The 23,620-nt window shown below is 41.9% G+C and overlaps 1 protein-coding gene across 2 annotated transcripts in view; it reads left to right on the top strand.

Moving 5' to 3' along the window:
* brinp2 (bone morphogenetic protein/retinoic acid inducible neural-specific 2) overlaps positions 1-19,242 on the top strand; it is a 236,099-nt gene extending 216,857 nt beyond the window's left edge. For both annotated transcript variants that reach the window (XM_030752750.1, XM_030752751.1), the window contains exons 7-9: positions 169-391; positions 14,413-14,719; positions 16,567-19,242. In XM_030752750.1, coding sequence (XP_030608610.1) covers positions 169-391; positions 14,413-14,719; positions 16,567-17,388 — 1,352 coding nt within the window. In that variant the 3' untranslated portion in view covers positions 17,389-19,242. The remainder of the gene's footprint in view (positions 1-168; positions 392-14,412; positions 14,720-16,566) is intronic.
* Positions 19,243-23,620: the final 4,378 nt, after the last annotated feature.

Genomic DNA, 23,620 nt, shown 5'->3' on the forward strand with positions numbered 1-23,620 from the left:
GCTTCTCAGTCATTTTATTTTTATGCCAGCAGGGGTAAAATGGAATGTGATGAATAGGTTTTCACTGCTCAAAAAATCGTATTGTGATAAATTACCTGAGACTGTCTAACTTTGATGTTCTCTCTTTCTCCACTCCCCTCCTCCCTGTCTCTGCTGAACTCCTTGCAGATGAATTCAAAGCCTTCCTGAAGCGACTGCCCACTGACCGCTTCCTGAATGTGTCCATGATAGCCAAGCTCTGGTCAGCTGACTTATCCCTTCAAAAACGCTATGCCCAGCTGGAGGCCAGCACCGCCCTCGTACTGGGCAAAGCCCAGAAGATCATCAGGAAACTGTTCACACTGAGTAAACGCTGTCCCAAACAGCCTCGCATCAGCCTGCCCCAACAAAGGTAGCCCACTGGGACACATTGACAGAACAAACTAAATGAAGACATAATTTGTCATTACTGTGTCTGACTGCTGTGAGCTGCTTCATTACAGCTGCAGGCTCTGTAACAGCCCCACCTCAAAGGAGTGCACTCAGGAAAAACCCAGTTATGTGTATGGAAAGTGCTAAACTTTGCATTTAGCAAACACTAAAAGGTGCACATATCAGAATGTGAAAAAGCTAAACTGTGAGACGCACACTTGTTCTTTTTAACCTGATTTCTATGTAAAATATTCCCTGATTGCACTGGAATTACTTGGGTTTCAGCCTTGGGTTGTCTCTGTTTCCAGTTATACAGTACACCATCTTTCACTTTTAAAAACACTTGGGCTGTTTGACTGGCCACTTTGTTACATACACCTTGCTAGTACCAGGTTGGACTCCCGTTACCTGCCTAAATTCTCCATGGCTTTGAGTCAACAACATTCCTTACAGATTTTTCGCTGCAGATTTGTCCGCTGCACATCACCAACAGAGCAAAGGTGCTGTGTTGAATTGAGATGTTCTGACTGTAGAGGCCATTTGAGGACAGTGAACTCATTGTCGCGTTCAAGAACCCAGTTTGAGATGATTTGAACTTTGTGACATGGCACATGGAAGCAGCCATCAGAAGATAAGTACACTGTGGTCACAAATGGATGGACATGGTCAGCAATAATATTCTGGTAGGCTGCTGCATTTAACCCCTTGACGCCTAGTGTATCATATTTGATACATAAGTTTTTGTGAGTTTTTGAGTCTTCTATATTATCAGTGTGATTTTTTTCCCCTCTGAAAAACCTAAATAAATTGCACAATATATTTTTAAGCAATAAATTGCAAAGAAAAAGAGAAGCCAATAGTAGCAAAAATAATACAAATTAAAACCCATACAGTATATGCACATTAATATTTAAGTTCTTTCAATGTTCTATACATTTTGCATTTAGAGATGCTCTTCTGCCAACCATGGTTGTAATGAGTGGTTATTTGAAAAATAACCACCAAAAAAATGTGATAGGTTCAGATCATTTTAAAAACTCAGAGAACAAACACACAACTCTTTTTGAACTTGCATACGGAGGAGAGATCCGTTCCTTAAACTCAGCTCGCAGCTGAGCGGAAGTTATCTGTCCGAAAGGACGGCTTCCTGAGCAGCACTTTTATTTGGACTTTCACAATAAGATGACATGGGTTACACCAAACGCAGTTTACAGCATGTAATAAACAACGCTCTTGGCTTTTTCCTTACCATATATGGTAGTAAGTATACTGTGGAACGTGCGTACGTAGCATGACGTATATGAGACACGTATCCTGTGTGTGTATTCTCTGCAGGCTTGAAACAGCCTGCAGGTAACTACAACTTCCTTTGTAAGAAATGTCACCACGTGTTTCCATTTCAAACATAAAAAACAACAGTATCATATGTACATAAAACAACTTATAGAAAATATACAAACAGAAGATATGATGATTCATAATAAACAGAATGGAATTTATACCATAATTCCAACAAAATGCTTTGATATTAATAGTGCAGGAGGGTATAAATTATTCAATGCATCAAATCATTACATTCGAACAGCAGTGTGTGCGTGTGTGTGTGTGTGTGTGTGTGTGTGTGTGTGTGTGTGTGTGTGTGTGTGTGTGTGTGTGTGTGTTTAAAGGTTAGGGAAAGTGTCTGGTTTGTATAGAGGTAAAAGTTAACCACAGGATGTAGACTCTGGTCTCGTGCTTTTAAAGAGGTGAGATGGTAAGCTATTTTAGGCACCTTCTGAGTTCATACTGTAGCTGCACCTGCACTGCAACCTGCATTTGTAGGTTCTGAAAATGTATACAATATGTAAATGTTCTCTCTCCTTCTTTTTTTTTTTTTTTTTTTTAAATATGATAAACTTTGCGCATCAGTTTCACCTTGCATGCGGATGTTCAGAACAATTATGAATAGTCTTCATCAGAACATTTTTTTTCTAACATGATCAGACGCACTTTCTTTTGGCCTGAGGACAAGCTCAGAGTGGATGGATGCATCGAAAAAACTAGGGTTGCTGCTCAATGTGGTTTTTTGTTTTGTTTTGTTCTTTTGTTCCGTGCATCTCAATTCAATGAATGCCAGGTCTTTGTATTCTTGTATTACCTCTGTCATCTAATGGCGGATGTTGTAGTTGTGCTTCACCTTAAATTGAAATAATTTATCATTCTCATTCAACATGATCATGTTTTGGTGGCCCTTGGGAACTCAAGATTATTTTTTGTTCTAACTTTTTTTCTATGATGGCCTCACTTCAATAAATGTAACCAAATTCATTAATTCCTATTCCACCATGTGTAGCTCAGTTTCAGTCATCTGTCTGATGTACTTGACAAATCTCAGTATAATGGTATAGAAACCTCACATTTTGGCAACATAATTGGACAGTCTGGCTAATATCAAGCTTGTCTAACTTGCTCTGAGAAAGAAAATACATTAAATTATAAACTTTGAGACATTTATAATCTCAAATGGCAGTTGCTGTAATAAAAAAAACTAAATTTTATTTAAATTGGAAGAACTGTAAACACATAGGCCCACAATCTGGCACTGAGTTCCAGAATCATCTAATGTGAGTGTAATTCCTAGGGACACGGCTATCTGGCTCCAACCGGTCACAGCAGATGACCGCCCCTCCCTGAGCTGCTGGAGGTTTCTTCCTGTTAAAAGGGAGTTTTTCCTTCCCACTGTCGCCGAGTGCTTGTTCATAGGGGGTCGTTTTGATTGTTGGGTTTTCTCTGTAATTATTGTAGGGTCTTTACCTTACAATATAAAGTGCCTTGAGCCAATTGTTGTGATTTGACACTATATAAATAAAATTGAATTGAATTGAAAGTGGAGACATGCTTGCTGATGAGTCATTTCAGCTGACCGGACAAAGGAAAGAGCGCCACCTTTGTTGAGTCCACCATTTTCTAATCAAACGCTAGCCTGACTGACTCCCGTAGCCTGAATGAATTCTGTATCTGACTTTAGTGCAAAAGTCTCTTATAAGCAGCCGTTGCATTGCAGTTGTTTTTTTGCCGTTTTCTTTCTTTTCTTTTTTTTTTCTTAAGGGAGAAATGAAGACAGACCTGGAGAAAAGGAAGCTGAATGAGAAAAGATGTGAACACTTAGAATTAAAAAAAAATGTGCAGGTGAAGTAGAGAGACAGGGAAGATGCATAGGTAGGTAAGAAATTGTAGGAGGTGGAAGAGAGATGTGCTGACTATATCAAGAGAAGAGAAGAGAAGAGAAGAGAAGAGAAGAGAAGAGAAGAGAAGAGAAGAGAAGAGGGGTTTAGTTACAGGTTGTGGGGGCCTTTGTAGGGTGAGGTACATGGTACTGTGGCATGCTGTAATCAAGTCCTCTCTCAGACTGACAGCTTGGCACTTGTTTACAGAGGACTTTAATTTCCCTGACAGTCCTTTCCCTCCACCAATCACTCCATCTTCCCTTCGCACACTCTGTCTCGAGTCTTGTCTTTATTTTTCTCCCTCAGTTACCTTTGTGTCGCCTTGCTCTCTCTCTCCTGTCTCTGTCTATCTTACCCTGTCACTCAGTCGTAACCCTGTTTGTGCCGGCAACAAGTTAATGATGGCTGCTACAGCTGAAAAAGCTCCCTGTTTTCTTTTGCACAAATCCATTTGTTTTATAATCATTCATTTTTGTCTATTTACACAGGCCTGAGGGGGAGGAATTGCTGGAGCATTTGGGCAATTTTGTGTTATTTCCCAAGCTTAGCCTGGGGATAGAATCTCTGCAGAGCCAATTTTCAGTCTGAACTTGTTGCTACTGTTATTGAACCAAAGTAGATGGTAATTTATGTATGCCTATATTTCCATCCCTAGTGCAGTCATACCGAATACCCACCCTTCTCCAAAAAGGTGTCGAGTCATTATAGTTAGTAATCCTTTGTATTAATAATGATGGATTCATTTCATTCACTTCTTGAAAATTTGGTCAGTGCACGCTAAGGGCATCCTCACTTAATGTAGAGCTAATGCCTACAATTTTACCCTTTCTTGTTCTTAGATGACAGCATGTAGTTTGAGCTAAAACAAAGCCCACGATTACCCACGATGTGCAAACAGAATTATGCCAAAAAGATTTCTCCAAACTTTTCCAAATTTTTCACATCATGGTTTCATGGTGTTGGTTAACAAAGTTTTTTTTTTTTTTTTTTTTTTGAGGGGCAAGTTGTGTGTATGTGTATAAATGTCAATTATTTTGCAATCTCTTTAATAAATCAAGAAATACCTATGAAGTCATGGCCAAAAGTAAAATAAAAATGACACTTATAGTAAAGAACAATCATCAGCATTACAGGAATATATAAAAAAAATACTTAAAAACATCTTGAAACATTCATCCAGTCAGTAGATTGAGTTGTGACAGTAGCTGACAATAGATTTGCTTTTATTTATTTATTTTTCATGGTTTTCAGTTGACATTGTTCTAATCCTTATTTACACGGCAGGAAGCAGCTCTGTTCTTGTGAAGTTAATTTGCCACAATTGAGCAGAGTTAAATAAAAAACTGTTCTGCTTTTTTCCACTTTAACTCTTTAACCTGGGAAGCCCCCTCACACCCAGAATGCACACCCAGAATGCACACTGATTACATTTGGATGAGTGATAGTGGGTGCTTCTTTCTGTTTTATTGCAGTTTCCAGGTTTTGCTCAAGCTCTGCACATCTTTTCTTGTCTCTGAGCTTCACTTCATGGGTTTGGGCAAGTTCACTCTAGTGATTTTTTTGGATTTGTTTCCAAAATCTCTTTTTCCATTTTAATTTTCTCAAACTTGAGCTCCAGCTCACTGACTTTTTCTTGTAGCTCTGTCTGTCATCTGCTCAGCTTCAGTTCCAGGTCCCTGAACTTTGTGTTTGAAAGTTCAAACTATTTCTGTACCGGTAGTAAAGCACCTCATTTTTCAGGATGCTTTTTTTGTGTGTGTGTGTGTGTGTGTGTTGGTCTTCCCTTGTTACTATTACAGAGCAACAGTAAACAATAAGACTAAAAACAGCGACACTACAGAATTACTCTGAGAATTAGAATTTTTGAAGATTTATTACACTGTCATAAACCGCTGTGTGGCAGGCAGGAGACGGGCCCAAAATGCTGGACTTACATGACGTAAACTCAAAGAGCAGCTTCAGTTTTTTTGGAGTGGAGTTTCTACTTAATACAGACAGACAGGAGCTATTTCAGGTCTAAGACAAACGAGACTGACACAGGAACAGAAAGAAGGAACGGAATGGGAATATAAAAGGAAAAACACAAACTTATCAGCTAAAGCCAGCAGAGAACAAAAGGCACAGAAACAGAATCATAATCAGCACCAGCAATGTAAACATAATACCATAACCAGAAAGCCAAACAGCAATACAGAATATGGAACCAAAACAGAAAGATAAACAAGGACACAAAACCAGAAAAACCCCAAGCATACCATGAGATACATAGTATTTGGATTTAGCTACTAAAACAGGAATCTCTTTATGTGTCTGTTACCACTAAGTTTAAGCAAAGACATTGTGATAATAAAAGAATAATTTAAAAAAAAGATGTTCCACTTCAAGAATTTTAAGAGAAAAATACCCTGTGGTAGAATTCAACTACAGCAAATATAGTGGTAGAAGTACAAATTGCAGGGATTTTTTTTTTAAGTAGCAAAGCTTGGTAAACTTTGATAATGGCCTGTCAGGGAGAGTTTTAAAATAGACATATAAAGAGAAAATAATTATGAAAGGTTAGCAATTTATTAAAGTTAGTGAACAAAGTGTGAACAAATTAACAGTTGAGGTACTGTAATTAAAATTTTTACACTCACATTTATTAACTAACATTCCCTACTAGCTACTACCTGGAAAAATGTTGGGTTACTTAACTTAATCCCTGGTTCTTTGATAACAGAGTGAGGTGTTTCACTATGGGAATCGCCTTGGCGTGACCAACTACGGAAGCTCCAATGACACCACGTCTGTCTGCGACAGACCTGTCAAGCCGTGCTCAGGGCCCCGCCCCTCCTACTATCACGGCTGACCAGCTCCTCCCTACTCATTCTAAGCAGATTTCTTTCCGTGCCCAAGCAAGGAGGGAAGTGATGGTGAAACACCTCACTCTGTTATCAAAGAACCAAGGATTACGTTAAGTAACCCAACGTTCTTTTTCTAACTTCGCTCGGTGTTTCACTATGGGAGATATAGCCCACTCCCGGATTGCGAAGCTGTGCTCCAGCGCTGCTCAGGATCTCAGCTCAGACCTGAGGCACTAGACTCCAGGACTGCCTGAGCCAGGGATGACTGTGCGACATCCAGTCTATAAAACCGCACAAATATGTGTGGTGTAGCCCAACTTGCTGCTGCACAGATATCCTGGACTGAAACAGCTGATCAGATTTTCTGAACCCAGCTGTTCTGTCCACCTATGACCCCAAGGCCCGCACAGGGCACAAGGTGTTAAACCTGGGCTCCTCTACAGAGGAAAAAGGCGGGGGGTGAAATGCCAGCAGTTCTACTGTAGGGCACCTGTATGCAGAGGTGGCAAAAGTACTGACATTCTGTACTTAAGTAGAAGTACAAGTACTTATGTTAAAAAATACTTTAGTAAAAGTCGAAGTACTGGTTCAACTTCTCTACTTAAGTAAAAGTAAAAAAAGTACAGGCTCTGAAATGTACTCAAAGTAAGAAAGTAAAAGTAGTTCTTTGGAGGATGTTTCTACCTGCTATTTTTGTGTAAAACAAACCGAACCTCATTATATATTATTGTAATAATATAAAATAGTACATGAGAATACAAATGTTATTCCAATCTAAATTTTAATTCTAATGAATGCACTCAGCTTGAATCTGTTATGTAGGACACAAACTGTGAAAGGGAATTTAAACACAGCTCTGTTCTCTGTGTCCTCCATAGTAGAAGGTGACTGTGCCTCCACCTAAACACCAACATGAGGATACTCAGGGGTTACAGTGGGATTCAGAAGGTGGAGGAACCCTAAGATCAGCTGTAGTGGCTCTGCATGGGGAGAAGAATCACAGCTTTCTATTGTGAGCTGCAGTAAATGATGTTGGTGTGCAGGCTGTGATCAGCTGACCTGCTGCTGCTGCTGCTCTGAGGTTTACTGCTCTGTGTGGATGAACTGAACTCACAAAGATGTAACCCAGTATTTCACAGCTATCTGAGCTGATCTCCATCCCCTACACTGACAGCATACAGGCTGTAGAAATGTTGGATTCAGTGAATGAATCTCAGCATCAGCAGCTTTGATTCAAACTCATCTCTGCTGCACTGATGTAACCTGTAACTCTGACCATGAACACAAACACTGTGCTCCAGTCCAACACAGAGCTTTACTGTAAATACAGTACAACAAGCTAACCTATTTATTAAACACTAAACTGCAGCATTTTCATAGAATCTTTGAATTACACAAAGTCAGCATACTTCAGTTTGTTTTCCAGTCCTTACCTTTAATTCTAACCTCTCTTCTTCCTCTCCTGTCCTCTTTCTCCATCTCTGAGTGAACCTCTCTCTCTTTGCTCTCCCTGAAATACAGCAGCTCTTCTTTTAGCTAGCAGACACACTGTGTGACAAACTGCACACACTTTGTGTGTTTGCTGATATTTGTTGAGCATTTAGAAACGTTGCATTTACCTACCACACGTTACTCCCTTCATGCTCGCTCCTCTTCAGTAGCGCTAGCTAAGCTGTTTATGTGCCGCAGCGCAACTTACGGACTCGGTCCAGCCCGATTATAGCGCTATAAATGATACATTAATTATATGGGTTTGCGTATTTAATCCCTTTGTACGAGATAAGCCCCGGTGATGGAGGATACGCAGTACGATTGTCTCTTATATGTTATTATTCCTCCATTTAGGCTCAGATCATTTTATGTTTGAAGGCGCACTGACCGGAAATGCAAACTTCTCTCTGACATGTTAAAAAGTAACGAGTCTGTTTGAAAATGTAAGAAGTAGAAAGTACAGATACTTGCGTAAAAATGTAGGGAGTAAAAGTAAAAAGTAGTCAGAAAATTAAATACTTAAGTAAAGTACAGATACCTGAAAAATCTACTTAAGTACAGTAACAAAGTATTTGTACTTCGTTACTTCCCACCTCTGCCTGTATGATGACTCTATCACCTTATGGTGGTCTTTAGTAAGACCAGGGGCCAACTACAAACAAGAGGGGTGAATGGACAAAGCCTGTAACTCACTAACTCGCTTGTCTGTAGTTAGAGCCAGCAGCAGAGCGGTTTTAAGTGAGAGAAATTTCAACCCTACAGCCTCGATTGGCTCGAAGGGGTGTTAGGAGAGTGCATCCAAAACCAGTGATATATCCCATAATGGGACCAGTGGCCTTGAGACTGGGAGCTTACGGCGTGCCCCCTTCATGAAGCGACATACAAGAGGGGGCTGACCAATAGGTTTATCACCCAATCCCACATGGCAGGCTGAAATAGCTGCCAAATAGACCTTTATTGTGAAAAAAGCTTTCCCTCTGTCTAGCAAATTCTGAAGAAAACACAGCAACTCCAGCACAGAGCACTGAAAAGGGATAACCTGCCTTTCATAGCACCATTCTTCAAAAACACGCCATTTACAGCTGTAAAGAGAGTGTGTGGAGGAATCTCTTGCAATCTGAATGGTGTCAATAACCTTCAGAGGCAGGCCTGCAGCATTCAAATTCGACCTTTCACGGGCCAGGCCCAGAGAGCCACCCGGTCTGGGTGAGGATGATATATCTCCCCTCACGCCTGAGATAGAAGGTGCCGGCGGATGGGGAGTGGCCACGGTTCGCCCACCAGGAGCTGAATTATTTCTGCTAACCAGTGTTTCGACGGCCACCGACAGCCCCTGAGAGATAAGGCTGAGAGGCGCAAAGGCATATAGCAGTGTGTCTGGCCATGGATGGGCCAGAGCGTCCATGCCCAGTGGGGGGACTGGGTCTGACAGGGGGAAAAAATAGTGGGCAATGTGTGTTTTCCTCTGCAAGGCGAAGAGATCTATGGCAGCCCGGCTGTACTTCTGCCATATCTGCTCCACCACCTGCAGATGAAGTCTCCAATCTCCGAACAGCTGGTTCCTGCTGGATAGAAGATCTGCCCCCCTGTTCAGAATACCTGGCACGTAGGTTGCCCGAAGGGAGAGGAATTTTGTGCTGCTCCACACAATTATTTCCCTGGCCAGTCTGTGCAGCTGCAGGGAACGAGTACCGCCCTGGTGGTTGTTTTAAGCAACCACTGTGGAGTTGTCCATTTTCACCAAAACATGTTGACCCTGGAGATACGGCAGAAAATGCCTTAGAGCTAAGCGCACTGCGTGCTGCTCCAGCATGTTGATGTGAGCCCGAGAGAGCCTCCGGGACCAAACACCATTTACTGCCCTCCTCATTATGGTTGCGCCCCACCCTGACAGAGATGCATCTGTGGTCAGGGTCATCCTGGATGACACAGCGCCCAGAGGTACTCCCACCGCAAGAGCTGCTGGGTTCCTCCAAGGCTGGAGAGCCACTATACATGACGGTGTTATTTTTACACTCCGACCAAGATGGCGGCAAGGGCACAGATGTAGGGACGTGACCCAACGCTGAAAATCCCTCATTATAAGCAGCCCGAAATGCACCACAGATATTACCGAGGCCATAAGGCCGAGGAGGCGGCAACAGAGTCGGAAATGCACGACTTTCCCCACTTGAAAGAGGGATAGGCACTGAATGAAGGATGCGATCCTGCACTCTGAAAGCGTGACACGATAAGATCTGGAATCTAAAATGAGCCCCAGATACTTCGTATACCGTGCGGGTTTCAAGCGGCTCTTTTCCAGGTTGATTTTGAAGCCGAGCTCCGTAAGGTGGTTTGCCACCACCCCGCAATCGGGAGCACATTAGATAATTGTCTATGTACGAGAATATTCTGATGCCGCTGTTCCTTAACAGAGACAGCGCTGCCTCCACACATTTGCTGAACACCCTTGGGGCTAATGACAGCCCGAATGGGATAGTCTGAAACTCGTATGCTGCGCTCTGATACAGTAAGTGAACCTGAGATATTTCCTGTGTGGAGGATAAATGGCGATGTGAAAATATGTGTCTGAGAGGTCGATTGTCACAAACCAATCGTCTGGATGAATGGCCCGACACAGCGCTTTGTGTGTGAGCATTCTGAACGTTTACTTTCTCAAGTGTTTGTTTAATACACGTAAAATAGGCCAGAGAGACGAACCCTCTTTTTTTGGAATGAGGAAATAGCGGGAATAAAAGCCCTGTTGAGCCTCCTCGCTCGGGACCGCTCTGTTTGTGTAACGGCGAAGCAATTTCGTCCTCCAAGACGTTTGCTGAATCTCCTTTGGCTTTCCATTGAATTTTGGTGGTTTCATTGCGAACTGAAGCCTGTATCCTTGGGAAATGGTGGCCATAACCCAGGGATGGACTGCGCATGCACGCCATTGCTCCAGCCGCGCAGAGAGGGGGCCCATGAACACGTGTGACGTCACCTCTGCCTCCCTCTTTGAGAGAGGAGAGAGGTGATGCACAATGTTGCAGGCCTGCTAGGCTGAACGCTTCTTTTTCCCCTCCCTGGGGTGTGACGTCCGGTTCTTTAGGCACCTGGTGAGATTGTAGGTTCACTTTTCTGGGTAAGCAGAGATTGAAAGCTTCTCCCTCCTGCTTTCTGAGAGTGCTTGTCTCTCTCATTTTCTCCAAGGCTGGGCCAAAAAGACCCTTGGCTAGGTCATAGGCTGCATCCATGACTTCAGCCTTCTGAGTGTCTCCCAATCCTGACAGGTTTAGCCATAAAGCTCTCTCATCTGAGACTGCAAGGCCCATTACACGCCCACAACCTTGGACTGCTTCCCTGGAGGAGCGTAGGATGAGATCATTGACCACACAGTTCTCATCCTAGAGGGCTGGGTTTGGAGACCCCGAGTCCAGTTGACGGCCCATGTCCTCTAAAATCTCTGCCTGATAAGCTGACAGCAGTGTAACCGCATTAAGGGAACACGGTCACTGTGCTGCATATTTGTACATTCTTTGATAGATGGATGCAGTGAGGCGATCCATCTTACTGGGCAAAGAAATATTAGAAGAAGCTGAAACTGACCTGCGGTTAGGGTGAAGGTGATAAGCCACTGAAGGCTCCACTGCTGGGGGTCGGTCAGCCCCAGCTCACCCATTCCTTGCATCTCCAGCTTAGAGCAGCCCTGGGTAGGAAGCTTTCTCTTAAAAGGGCTAGACCAATAGCAACTCATTTCTTTCATGCAAGCAGGCACTGCTGGCAGAAGCTGCTTTGCAGGTGGTCAGGCTGGAGGGAGCCTCTTGCCATCATACAGGTCACATTCCGCCCCTTCAGCCTCCTGGGCTGCTGGCCATGGGATGCCCAGCTTGGCAGCAGCCCGTTTGCAAACCTCATACAAGTTGCTGTCCACTGGGGGTACAACTTCAGCCCCACTTGGGGGCCTGGACTGCTGGGCAGGGAAGGTGGCATCATCCTCCTCTTCCTCCATGTCCTCTAGGCCGAGGAGGTCGGAGCTGGCATCGCCATCTGCATCCTCACCCTCGTTTTGGTCGAGGAGCTCCTCGAACAACTGGGGCGTGACCGGGGACATTTCCTCCATCATGTCTGCCCAGCTCGTTGTGGCTGGCGGCTGATGGATATCAATCGTAACATTGTTGGCTGACAGGCAGGGGTCCTGACTGTTAGCCACTGCTACTCTCAGCCTCCTTCCCAGGATTTTCTCTGGCATCAAGGCGCAGTGTGAGGCGCAGTGTGAGCAACCTTGTGGGTCCACCAGAGAAGTCTGAGCATGCTTAGCACCCATGCAAGCTATGCATGGGTCCCTGCCCGAATGGAGGCACCGCATGACGCGGGGCATGGGCGGCATGCAGCCTCTTTGGCCTTCGGTTCTGACCCTTTGGCGGGGGTAGGAGCCGTAGCCATAGTAGTCGGAAAGGGAGTGAGACTGAGCAACACGAGGCTCATCGTAACATGTTAGCATGTTTGTAGCTAGCGCTAGCAACGGGGTTAAGTCCGAGCTAGTTGCAGTGAGAGTCAGCTCGTTGTGACACGTTAGCTGAGCTCTACCAGTACATTCAGCTAACAAATTAATGGTAACTGAAAAGTAACACTGTTTGGGGTCGGTTAGCAAATTAATGCTAGCCAGACATAACATGGTAGTGGCCTGCTAACAAGCTAATGCTAGCCGGACACTGAAAAGCTCGCCGTAACCCTTTAGCCCAAGTTACACACACACACACACAAACACACACACACACACACAAATCGACTACCCCGCTAACTAAAAACCAGGCAACCGTTGAAGACAGCTCGCCATGACGCGGTCGCTGTCCAAGGTGTATAACTACAAGTACACTTCTTTCGAAGGACTTACTCGGCACAATCCAGACTGAAAACTGAAGAACTGCGTTCGGCGATGTACTCCTCTACGGGATGCCTGAGAACTGTTTAACAGCTAACCAAGCTAGCCTGGATGCGCTGAGGGAGCTCGATGTAGTTTCTCAGGGGAAGAAAGCGAGAATGAGTAGGGAGGAGCTGGTCAGCCGTGATAGTAGGAGGGGCGGGGCCCTGAGCATGGCTTGACAGATCTGTCGCAGACAGACGCGGTGTCATTGGAGGTTCCGTAATTGGTCACACCAACTTTGGTACCTCAAGATAGCAATAAAATGGGGATAAAATGCCAATAAGACAGAATCACTTTTCAATTGAATAGGGTAGATTTGGCAGCTCTAAAAGAGGTCAAATTTATAATTTATAAGTACTGATGTAAAATTGTTCATACGTACAAATAAATATAGCAAAGCAATTAACAGTAATGAAAAGGGGTTGTAGCTCACTACATGAGTAGTCTTGTAAGGCCAAGTTGATGTGCCTGCACAGTGTTATCAGTAATCCATTACTAGACCCTACCTGTAACCCAGTGCTAACCCTAACCCTAACACCATGACTGCCACAGGCAAGCAGGCATCAGGTAACTGGTATGCTGACCACCGGCATGAATGCTGCAGGAAATGTAATACATGTGAAAATGCTACATTGTTGTGTTTTTAATGCCTCTTAGTATATTTTAAACTTAACCTGAATTATAAGACTACTCCAGGACAATGTGCACCCAAAAAGTGGGTCTTGAAAATGAAAAATTTGTACAGTAGAAATCCTCTAAGTCGAAGTCGCACAAATCGGATTTTTACTCTAGTCGGCTAGGCTATAGGCTATTTGAATCAGACTTAGGCAATTTATATATATATATATATATATATATATATATATTTTTTTTTTTTTTTTTTTTTAAAGATTTTCTTACCCTATCAGTAACATCAGGTGTATATCTACTAAAATTTTTGTTTTTGTGGTACAGCTTGTCATAATTGCTCAATCTAGCATGTAAGTTGAATGAAAACAGCATTTTCTTCATTTTTGTGAATTTCAGCTACTTTTACAGGATTGCTTTAATTCTTTTTCATATTTTAACTAGTCAATACTTAGACATTTTTTGATGTTGCTTTACTAAATAACAGATCCTCATTAAATTTTATGTAGGAAAGGCTGGTGAAAGTGTCAGACTTTTATCTTGAATAATTTTTGAGTTATGCATGTTCAAACACAGTCTCCAATTCCAAAGTGTGGAAAAACATGCTGGAAGCAGAGGGCCCACAGTGATTTGAGATGGAATGACCCCTAAGTGAGTCAATAACGAAACAAAATAAAATGATTGGTTTTCGTTTGCATAGGTCCTTTTTCTCTTTAAGGGTTCTTTGTTTGATCCCTGCAGAGGTGTGTGGAATTGTTTTTACATCTTTGGTTGTTGATGGTGGTCATTGTTGCTGGCTTCATCCCACAGATGTAGGCCAGTCTTTGTGAAAGGTATTATTATAGGACACCATGACAAGCACATTACACCTTGATTACGAAACTGTTGGTAAAACAAATATACTAACTGCATCGGTGTATCTTCTCTTTTCCCTCTGCAGGCCTGTTGGGTTTTGGCTGACCAGGGCTCAGTCTCTGCTCTACTGCAATGACCATGGAATGCTCGGCTCCTTCTCTGAGGAGGTGAGGAGCTGTAGCTGCCCTGTGGAGCAGCCTGCTTGCCAGGGAGTCATCCCCTGCGTTGTGGGCACCTCCTCCACCTCCTGCGCCCTCTGCGCCACTGACAACGCCACCCGCTGTGGAGCCTGTCACCATGGAAACATCCTCCATCTTGGTTCCTGCCGACCTAGCATTGCTGCGTCCCTAGATCATTATCTGAACTTTGACTTGGACATGCCTGATGCTGAGGTTCTCAAAGCCCCTCATTTATATATGCCACTGGTTCTCAAACCTCTGTGGGCCAAGTTCAATAAGATAATTTATAATATATATGCAACAAATACTGTACTGACGTAACATGAAGTACCAGTATCAAGTTGGGATATTCTTTCGTTACAGCAGGTAAAAACAGTTAAGTTCAGCACAACGGATATAACAAATTGCTTAAATAAGCAGGTGTTGTAAGGCTCAAAGATGTTTTGCAGATACATACAGAAATTTTTTTTGTTCAGAAATTTCTTAAAGCTAGCTTTTCTGATAGAAAAGGTTGCCAGTCCCTCCTCTAGGCAATAAGAATACAAAATTTTTGTTTTGATCAAAAGATTTCCTTAAAATCAGAGGTGGCAAAAGTACTGACATTCTGTACTTAAGTAGAAGTACAAGTACTTATGTTAAAAAATACTTTGGTAAAAGTCGAAATACTGGTTCAACTTCTTTACTTAAGTAAAAGTAAAAAAAGTACAGGCTCTGAAATTTACTCAAAGTAAGAAAGTAAAAGTAGCTCTTTGAAGGACGTCTCTACCAGCTATTTTTGTGTAAAACTAAACGAACCTCATTATATATTATTGTAATAATATAAAATAATACATGGGAATACAAACGTTATTCTAATCTAGTTTCTCTGTATTATTGTAGGGTCTTTACCCACAATACAAAGCGCCTTGAGGCGACAGTTTGTTGTGATTTGGCGCTATATAAATAAAATTGAATTGAGTTGAATTGAATTGAATTGAGTTAAATGATCTTGGTGTTACAGGCTGTGATCAGCTGACCTGCTGCTGCTGCTCTGAGGTTTACTGCTCTGTGTGGATGAAGTGAATTCACAAAGATGTAACCCAGTATTTCACAGCAATCTGAGCTGATCTCCATCCCCTACACTGACAGCATACAGGCTGTAGAAATGTTGGATTCAGTGAATGAATCAGCAGCTTTGATTCAAACTCATCTCTGCTGCACTGATGTAACCTGTAACTCTGACCATGAACACAGCCTCTGTGCACCAACACAGAGCTTTACTGTAAATACAGTACAGCAAGCTGACCTGTTTATTACATACTAAACTGCAGCATTTTCATACAATCTTTGAATAACACAAAGTCAGCATACCTCGGTTTGTTTTCCAGTCCTTACCTTTAAATCTAACCTCTCTTCTGCCTCTCCTGTCCTCTTTCTCCATCTCTGAGTGAACCTCTCTCTCTTTGCTCTCCCTGAAATACAGCAACTCTTCTTTTAGCTAGCAGACACACTGTGTGACAAACTGCACACACTTTGTGTGTTTGCTGATATTTGTTGAGCATTTAGAAATGTTGCATTTACCTACCACACGTGACTCCCTTTATGCTTGCTCCTCTTCAGTAGCACTAGCTAAGCTGTTTATGTACCGCGAGCACAACTTACGGACTCGGTCCGGCCCACTGTAACCCCTGATTATAGCGCTATAAATGATACATTAATTATATGGGTTTGTGTATTTAATCCCTTTTTACCCAATAAGCCTCGGTGATGGAGGATACGCCAGTACAATTGTTTCTTATGTGTTATTATTAAAATCTACTTAAGTACAGTAACGAAGTATTTGTACTTTGTTACTTCCCACCTCTGCTTAAAATTCGTTGAACATTTTACGATGGATTTTCAGCATGAGAACAAAAGTTGTAAAACACCTACTGCAACTCTTAAAGAGCTTCATAAAGTCTGACAAAGGTGATGGCTAGAAATCAAAAATTAGTAATAGCTCAGTTTGAGAACCAGTGCATTCATTATGTTTCTGCTTTTTGCACTGAATGCAACCTCACAGTTTCTTAATCCCTCTTCAGGTGAAGTACCTGCTTCAGCGACTGGACAGCAGAATAGAAGTCCATGCCATCTACATCAGCAATGATGTCCGCCTGGGAAGTTGGTTCAATCCTGCCTGGAGGAAGAGGATGTTACTAACACTCAAGAGTAACAAAAACAAGTCCAACCTCATCCACATGCTGATGGGCATTTCTTTCCAGATATGCTCGACTAAAAATTCAACACTTGAACCCGTGCCTGCTGTTTATGTGAATCCTTTTGGGGGAAGTCACTCAGAGAGCTGGTTCATGCCAGTGAACCAGCCTGACTTCCCTAACTGGGAGAGAACTCGACTGGACAGCATCACCACTGCACAGTGTTACAACTGGACTCTGTCTCTGGGCAACAAGTGGAAATCGTTTTTTGAAACAGTGCACATCTACCTGAGAAGCCGCATAGTCACAGATGATCCAACACTGAATGAAACTCTCTTCTACGAGCCATTGGACTTAGATGATCAGACCTCCAACCTGGGCTACATGAAGATCAACACGCTTAAGGTCTTCGGATACAGCATGCACTTTGACCCAGAGGGCATCAAGGATCTGATTCTTCAGCTGGACTACCCGTACACCCAGGGTACGCAGGACGCCGCCTTTCTGATGTTACTGGAGATGAGAGACCGGATTAACCGGCTGTCTCCACCAGCACCACAGCCATTTGATCTGTTTTCTTGTCTGCTGCGCCACCGCCTCAAGCTGTCAGCCGGAGAGGTGGTACGAATCAAGGACTCTCTGCAGATCTTCAATTCCAAGCTTCCTAATGCTTCTCCTGAACCTGAGTTGGCCCAGCTCTGCAGCTAGCTAGTTTAGCACAGTAGCGAGGTTCACAAGGGACGCTGCTCATAGAAAGTGGAATTGCTGCTCCAGGGACAACCCTACTGAGTTGGCCTTTTGGACCTAAATCATCTGGATTAGCATACGCTGAAGAAGGTTGAATGCAGGGCCTTTTTTTTGGTGACTGTTGGCTGGTTTTCTGGTCTTAAATTTTTATCTTTGACAAACAGCATCATGTTCTTGACTTTTGGGAGAACAACTGATACTTTGACTCCATTCAGGCTGTACTGGACCTGCCCGGAGGTTTACTTTTGCTATTACTGCCCTGCAAACTGTGTGACTGGACAAGGTTAAAAAGGTTTCTTTCACTGGCAAGTTTTTGTGATTTGGAACATTAGAAATACAATGAGCATACATAAGACCCCTGCCTTGCAAAGACAAAAATGGTTTTCATATATAAAAAGGAACTCTTAAGGGGGTCTTCAAAAATTAGTGAAAGAGGATTTCCCCTTTTCTAACCCTATTTTCTTTGGGTGCAGAACAATCTCGAGGGAAGGGAAAATGGGATAATTATATATATGTGGTGAATGAGTTGTTATGTTATGCTTAACAGTTTAAAATTTGATAATCCTGAACCCTGTCACTGTCTTTGAATATTTCTTTTTAATCCCTACCTTCCATTTTATCTGGCATTTGAAAACTTGTATCTATGCTTAACATCTGAGTGAGAAGCCTGTTAGTGATGTTCTGTCCTTGGTGGCGTGTCTGTACCAAAAGAAGGTAACACATTGGCAATTTGAATGGCAAAATAATTGTAAATGTTGAGTTATTATTCTTTCACTTTTGAGCTGAAAAATCGTAATGAAACCTTCTGATGTGGTAACAAAAAGGTCTGCGGATATAGCGCTGTAAATAATGCTCCATCTAACCCAGGTTGTGGACAAGTGCACATTGCTTTTTAGATAACCGAGTTCAAAGACCAAAAAAATGTTTATAACAAAACAAACTCATGCCTTATATGGAGAGTCAATGTTAAGATAAGAAGCACATTTAGTTTCTGTGTTTGGTTTACCCGCGAAGGTTGTATTGCTTTTTATATTTCAATATTTCTACCAAGACAGAACAACAGACACATTCTCCAGAGTACGTGGTAATGTAGCTTTTCCATGTAAATGCCAGTCACTCGTTCTGCAGGTACTTGTTTTGATTTGGTGTTGTGAAACTTTTGAATCACCACTCACAGTGCACACCAGTACATGCATACTGTAATTGTTCTGCAAAAACCTCCAATGAGATAAACGTTCAAGTAAATAATAGAACTTGTTTGAATTCATGGTTTTAAAAAGTTTTCAATGGTTCGGTTAGTCTCAGGTCAATGAAACTTTTTTTTTTTTTTTTTGACATATGGGTCCAATGTCAGCTGCAGTTACCACGGCAACTGGAGTTACAAGGTTTCTGTGGGGCAGTGATGGTACTATAGAAAGCTGCAAACTTAACCAGGATGATACCTGTTACGATTTTACATTTGCTTCACTAATTTCTCACTGAAAGTTAGCAAACCTTGTATGACATTATCAGCAGTTCTTCTGTGCTCAGCTTGCTTAAGTAAAAACAAAGTGATTTATCTATCTCAGAGCCTTTTCCTTGTTTGCAAAACTGTTTTTAATCCTCACTGTTATGTGGGCTAAGAAATGATATATTTAACGCAGTATAATAGACATAAGCCTTTCACAACTCACAGACTTGGTGAGATTGACTATGAAAATGGTGACGTGCAAAAGTGCAGTGGTGGTGGTGGTTGTGGTCAGATCTAGTGGTGGTAGTAAGGGGAGGGGTTGACACACCAGACCTGGTCCCCTTACCATCACCAACTGCTCATTGTTATAGTCTAAGCACATTTTTTCTTTATTTCAAAATAAATCTTACAAAAGTAATTTCTTGTTAAATAGCAAGTGTCGCACTATTAGCTTTCTTAATTGGTTATTTCTGTTTCCAGTCCATCTAATGGGTGCCAGCCAGCATTATCAACCAGGACAAATGGGCAACTAATCAAAAAAAAAAAAAAATGCAACCTTAGTTTTGTTTTCTTGTCATTTTTGCAATCAGCAAATCAGACTAATTTGTCAGTTGTTTAACAGTTGGCTTTTTATGCCACATATGCCGGTTAGACACCAGCCTTGCATGAACATTCATAAGTTTAAAACATAGTCATGTCGAATATTGTTTATAGCTTTAAAAGCTGAATCCCTCAACTTGGAAACAGTTTGGTCACCATGCTACAGTTTCCAACTGAAGAAATCATGTCTAATGCATTTTCTCTCATTTCGAAACAAAGATGTGTTGTAAGGTATTAATATCCATCTTCCATTCAACACAGTGCCCTCACCAGAACAATTCAGCTGTTACTCATGAGTATTAATTCTTTCAAAAACAGTGTGATGGGTCTGATCCTATAGCTCTCTGGAAGTTTACTAGCTTATTGATTCGCGACCTCGTCTCCAAGTCTAGAATTCTTCTCTTAAAAGTTTTGTTTATCTCCAGTATGCTATGCAACTTAATTTATTGTGTACCCTCATCATCCTCAGCCTTGTGGCACCCTTTCAGATAGGTCTGTCATCATTTCTGCAAAATTCTATCCACTTCAGGGAAAATCTCAGACTTGTGAACCTTGACTGGGTCCTTCCATACTGTCGCTAGCTTTCTGGACTACACTACTAATATCACTGCTAATACTTTATTATTTCCCCTTTTTCCTGGCTCTTTTTTTTTCTGTCAAAGGTCAACAGTTTGCTTGCAAAACCAAGTGTTTCCATAGTCACTGTTTGAAAAACAATGCAGAGACATGTGCTTTCAAAGGTGTGAGAATCTTAGTAAGGATACCTGTCAGGAGCAATGGTGTCTGGAAAACCACTAAATAAAAAATGTAGCTAAGCCCACAATGACAGTAAAATGCTGGTAGTATACAGTAGTTGTCAATATTTTACTGCAAATTTAGTGACCTTCCTGTATTTTAATTACAGTTATTTACTGTAAACAATTTGCCAACTGCACTCAAAACTAGGGATGCGATGATTGTGAAATTCTACAGTGATGTCATTGTGTAAATGAAAACTTTGTTGCTCATTTTGTTATTGCTGTTATTTATGAAGAAACTATATTGCTCTTTTTGAACATTTAAGCAGTGCAAAATTAATGTAATGCTAAAGACAAATATACGTACTTACAGTAAATACTTTTAGTGTCATAGTAGGCTGTGTGGCAGGCAGAGTGTGGACCCAAATGCAGGACTCCAGAGGCAAACTTAAACTCAAAAACTCAGCTTTATTGCTGTTTTACTGTAAAAATAAACCAAGCATACACAGAGCTGGGTGGGTACAGACTTGAAACACGGACCTGAGAAGCACGCAGTAAACGCTCTCAGGCCAAAGCCATCAGAGCTGGTAAACCTGACCCTAACCCTATATTTTGGAGAAAGATAAAACTGAAGTTTTTGAGCTGTGTCTACCCCGGTGTCTCTTCCAAGTTGGATACCCCCACACGCACATTCAGAAGAAGCCCAGTGTTGCCACTTGCATCTGTGATATTCTTGTTTAATTCACTAGCCACAGTTCATGCAAACAAGAATACTGTTGTCACCAAACTTAAATGGAAGTGTACAATATTTTAAAATAACACTACTAACACAGGGCCTCATTCATTAATATGTGCATGGAGATGTTCTTACTGTGCCCGCAAAAATAAATGCACACAGATAATTATCATTGGATAAACATGAACACTGCCCAAAAAAATAACCCTTGAAGTTGATAATGAAGAAGGTGAAGAAAACAGCTGGAAGACAAGGGCCACTTCATTACTTAAAGCACATTTGATTTAATAAACTTAGGCGTAAGTTCAATAAGGAAGATCTGTTTTCACTCCTGTCTGCTTTCAAACATTAAGTCTTGTAAGTCTTTGTACTTCGTTACTGTACTTAAAAAGATCCTACAAATGACAGCAAGGATCCAAGCAGTCTGACATTCCCCTGTGAGCAAGCACTTGGTAACACTGGGGAGGAAGAACTCCCTTTTCAGAGACCTGTGGCAGAACCAGGCTCAGAGAGGCGGAGCGATCAACTGTGACCAGTTGAGATGTGAGGGGAAAAACAGAAGCGTAGAGGGACAACAAATATGAAATAGGAGCGCGAGGAGTGGCAGAAAAGTATTGAGGGAATTGTGGGAGGTCCCCCTGCAGCCTGAGCCTAGAGCAGCAGAGGGTTCAGGGTCACATGATCCAGCCATAACTATCATCTTTATCCAAAAGGAAAGTTTTAAGAGGTCAGCATGGTGGCGCAGTGCGTAGCACTGTTCCCCACCTCTGGTACCCTCTGGGTTGTCTGTCTCTCTATGTTAGCCCTGCAATGGACTGGTGACCTGTCCAGAGTGTATCCCACCAGCTTCTCCCCCAACCTTTGGATAAGGAGAAGAAGATGGATGGATGGATGGATGGATGGATGGATGGATGGAAAAGTTTAAGAGTGCTAGTTCCACAGGAGGGGAACCTGATAGGTGAAGACTAGAAACCACAGGTAAGCCTGTAGCCTGAGAGCAAAGTGCTCTATCAGGATAATATGGGTCTTTATGATGGGACATGATCATTGAGGACTTTGTGTATAAGAAGGATTTCACATTAAATTCTGGATTTAACAGGGAACCAATGAAATGTAGCCAGAGGGAGAAATATGGTCTCTCTTTTTTACTCCCACTCTCACTACAGCACTTTTTATCAAGAAGCTTCTAGGACAACCTGATAATAAGGAATTACAACTGTCCAGCCCACAAGTAAGATATGTATGAACTACTTTTTCAGCACCACTCTGAGATTGGATGTTTCTAATTGTGATAATAACACACAGAAAAAAGAAGACAATCCTAGAGATGAAACATTCTTAGTAAACCAGTTTAAAATAAAGTCAATACAGTTACTGTAGAAGGAAAAGCAATGGAATTTCAGAAAAATAATACACCACAGTTTTATGCTGGCTGAGATGGTAAAGTTGAAAAGTGTTCAGTTAGAGAAAGGAAAAAAGCTGATGAATACAGATATGAGAAAAGACAGACAGACTAAAGCCTACATGAACAAAGAAATGTGACAGAAATGTCATATTTTCATCATAATTTCCACCATTTGTTACTTGACTGGCATTTATATAATTATACCATCGCATTGTGCTCTTTTCTTCTTCAGCGCCACATAACAGTAGAGAAGTATCTCCACCAATATCTCATTGTATTACACCTAATTCCTAAGATCTAACAGCAACTCTGAATATGTATTAAAAATAGTAAATAAAGGCTGGTTCACATGCACAACATTTTCTAAGACTTTTTTTTCAAGCAAACGTCACCTCAGCAGAGTCCAGCAGAGTTTATGGTAACCCTCTGTTATGCATTTACTGGGGTTAGGTTAATTGGCTACTCTAAATTGGCCATAGGTGTGACTGAGAGCATGAACGTGAGTGTGAAAGGTTGTTTGTCTCTCTGTGTTAGCCCTGTGACAGGCTGGCGACCTGTTCAGGGTGTACCCTGCCTCTTGCCCTATGACAGCTGGGATAGGCTCCAGCCCCCCCCCCCCCCCCCCCCCCCCCCCCGACCCTGAACAGGATAAGTGGAAGCGAATGGATGGATGGATGGATGGATATATATATATATATATATATATATATATTGAATTTACATCCATTTTGAACACCCAGATGGAAAAGCTTTTAAGAGAAAAAAAAACTATGATGTCAGAATGTGGAAGACTTTATTTAAAGTGTGCCATCTTCTGGCTTCTGAAAAAAAAATGCTTCTTTAGCATGTTGCTAAAGCAGAACTCAGCCCTAGACAGGTCACCAGTGACGTAGTGGATGTTAAGAGATTAACATGCTGTTACTGTTTCTCTAGAGATTATTTTCTTAAAATTTTCTCAACTGGATCCTCAGTAAGGGGAGACTTGACGTTGCATATAAATTGCTAAAATGACATTGATGCTGTGACTTTGGCCTGGTGAGATTGTTACACACGACACCAAAATGTTCACCACAAAATGTTCAATATAATGGATGCACAAACTTCCAATTACCCTCAGCTCTTCATAATAAGATGAATGTCCCCTAATATATGGAAGGCAGTGTTTTTTTTTGTAAGATGAAAAGCCAATTTCCTGGGTTGTCAGGGCGCAAACAGGAACCAAATGTACACTGTCACATTACATCAGGCTGCTGGTTTATCTGCTG

This window comes from Archocentrus centrarchus, chromosome 17 (genome assembly GCF_007364275.1).
Source record: "Archocentrus centrarchus isolate MPI-CPG fArcCen1 chromosome 17, fArcCen1, whole genome shotgun sequence".
Lineage (NCBI taxonomy): Eukaryota > Metazoa > Chordata > Actinopteri > Cichliformes > Cichlidae > Archocentrus > Archocentrus centrarchus.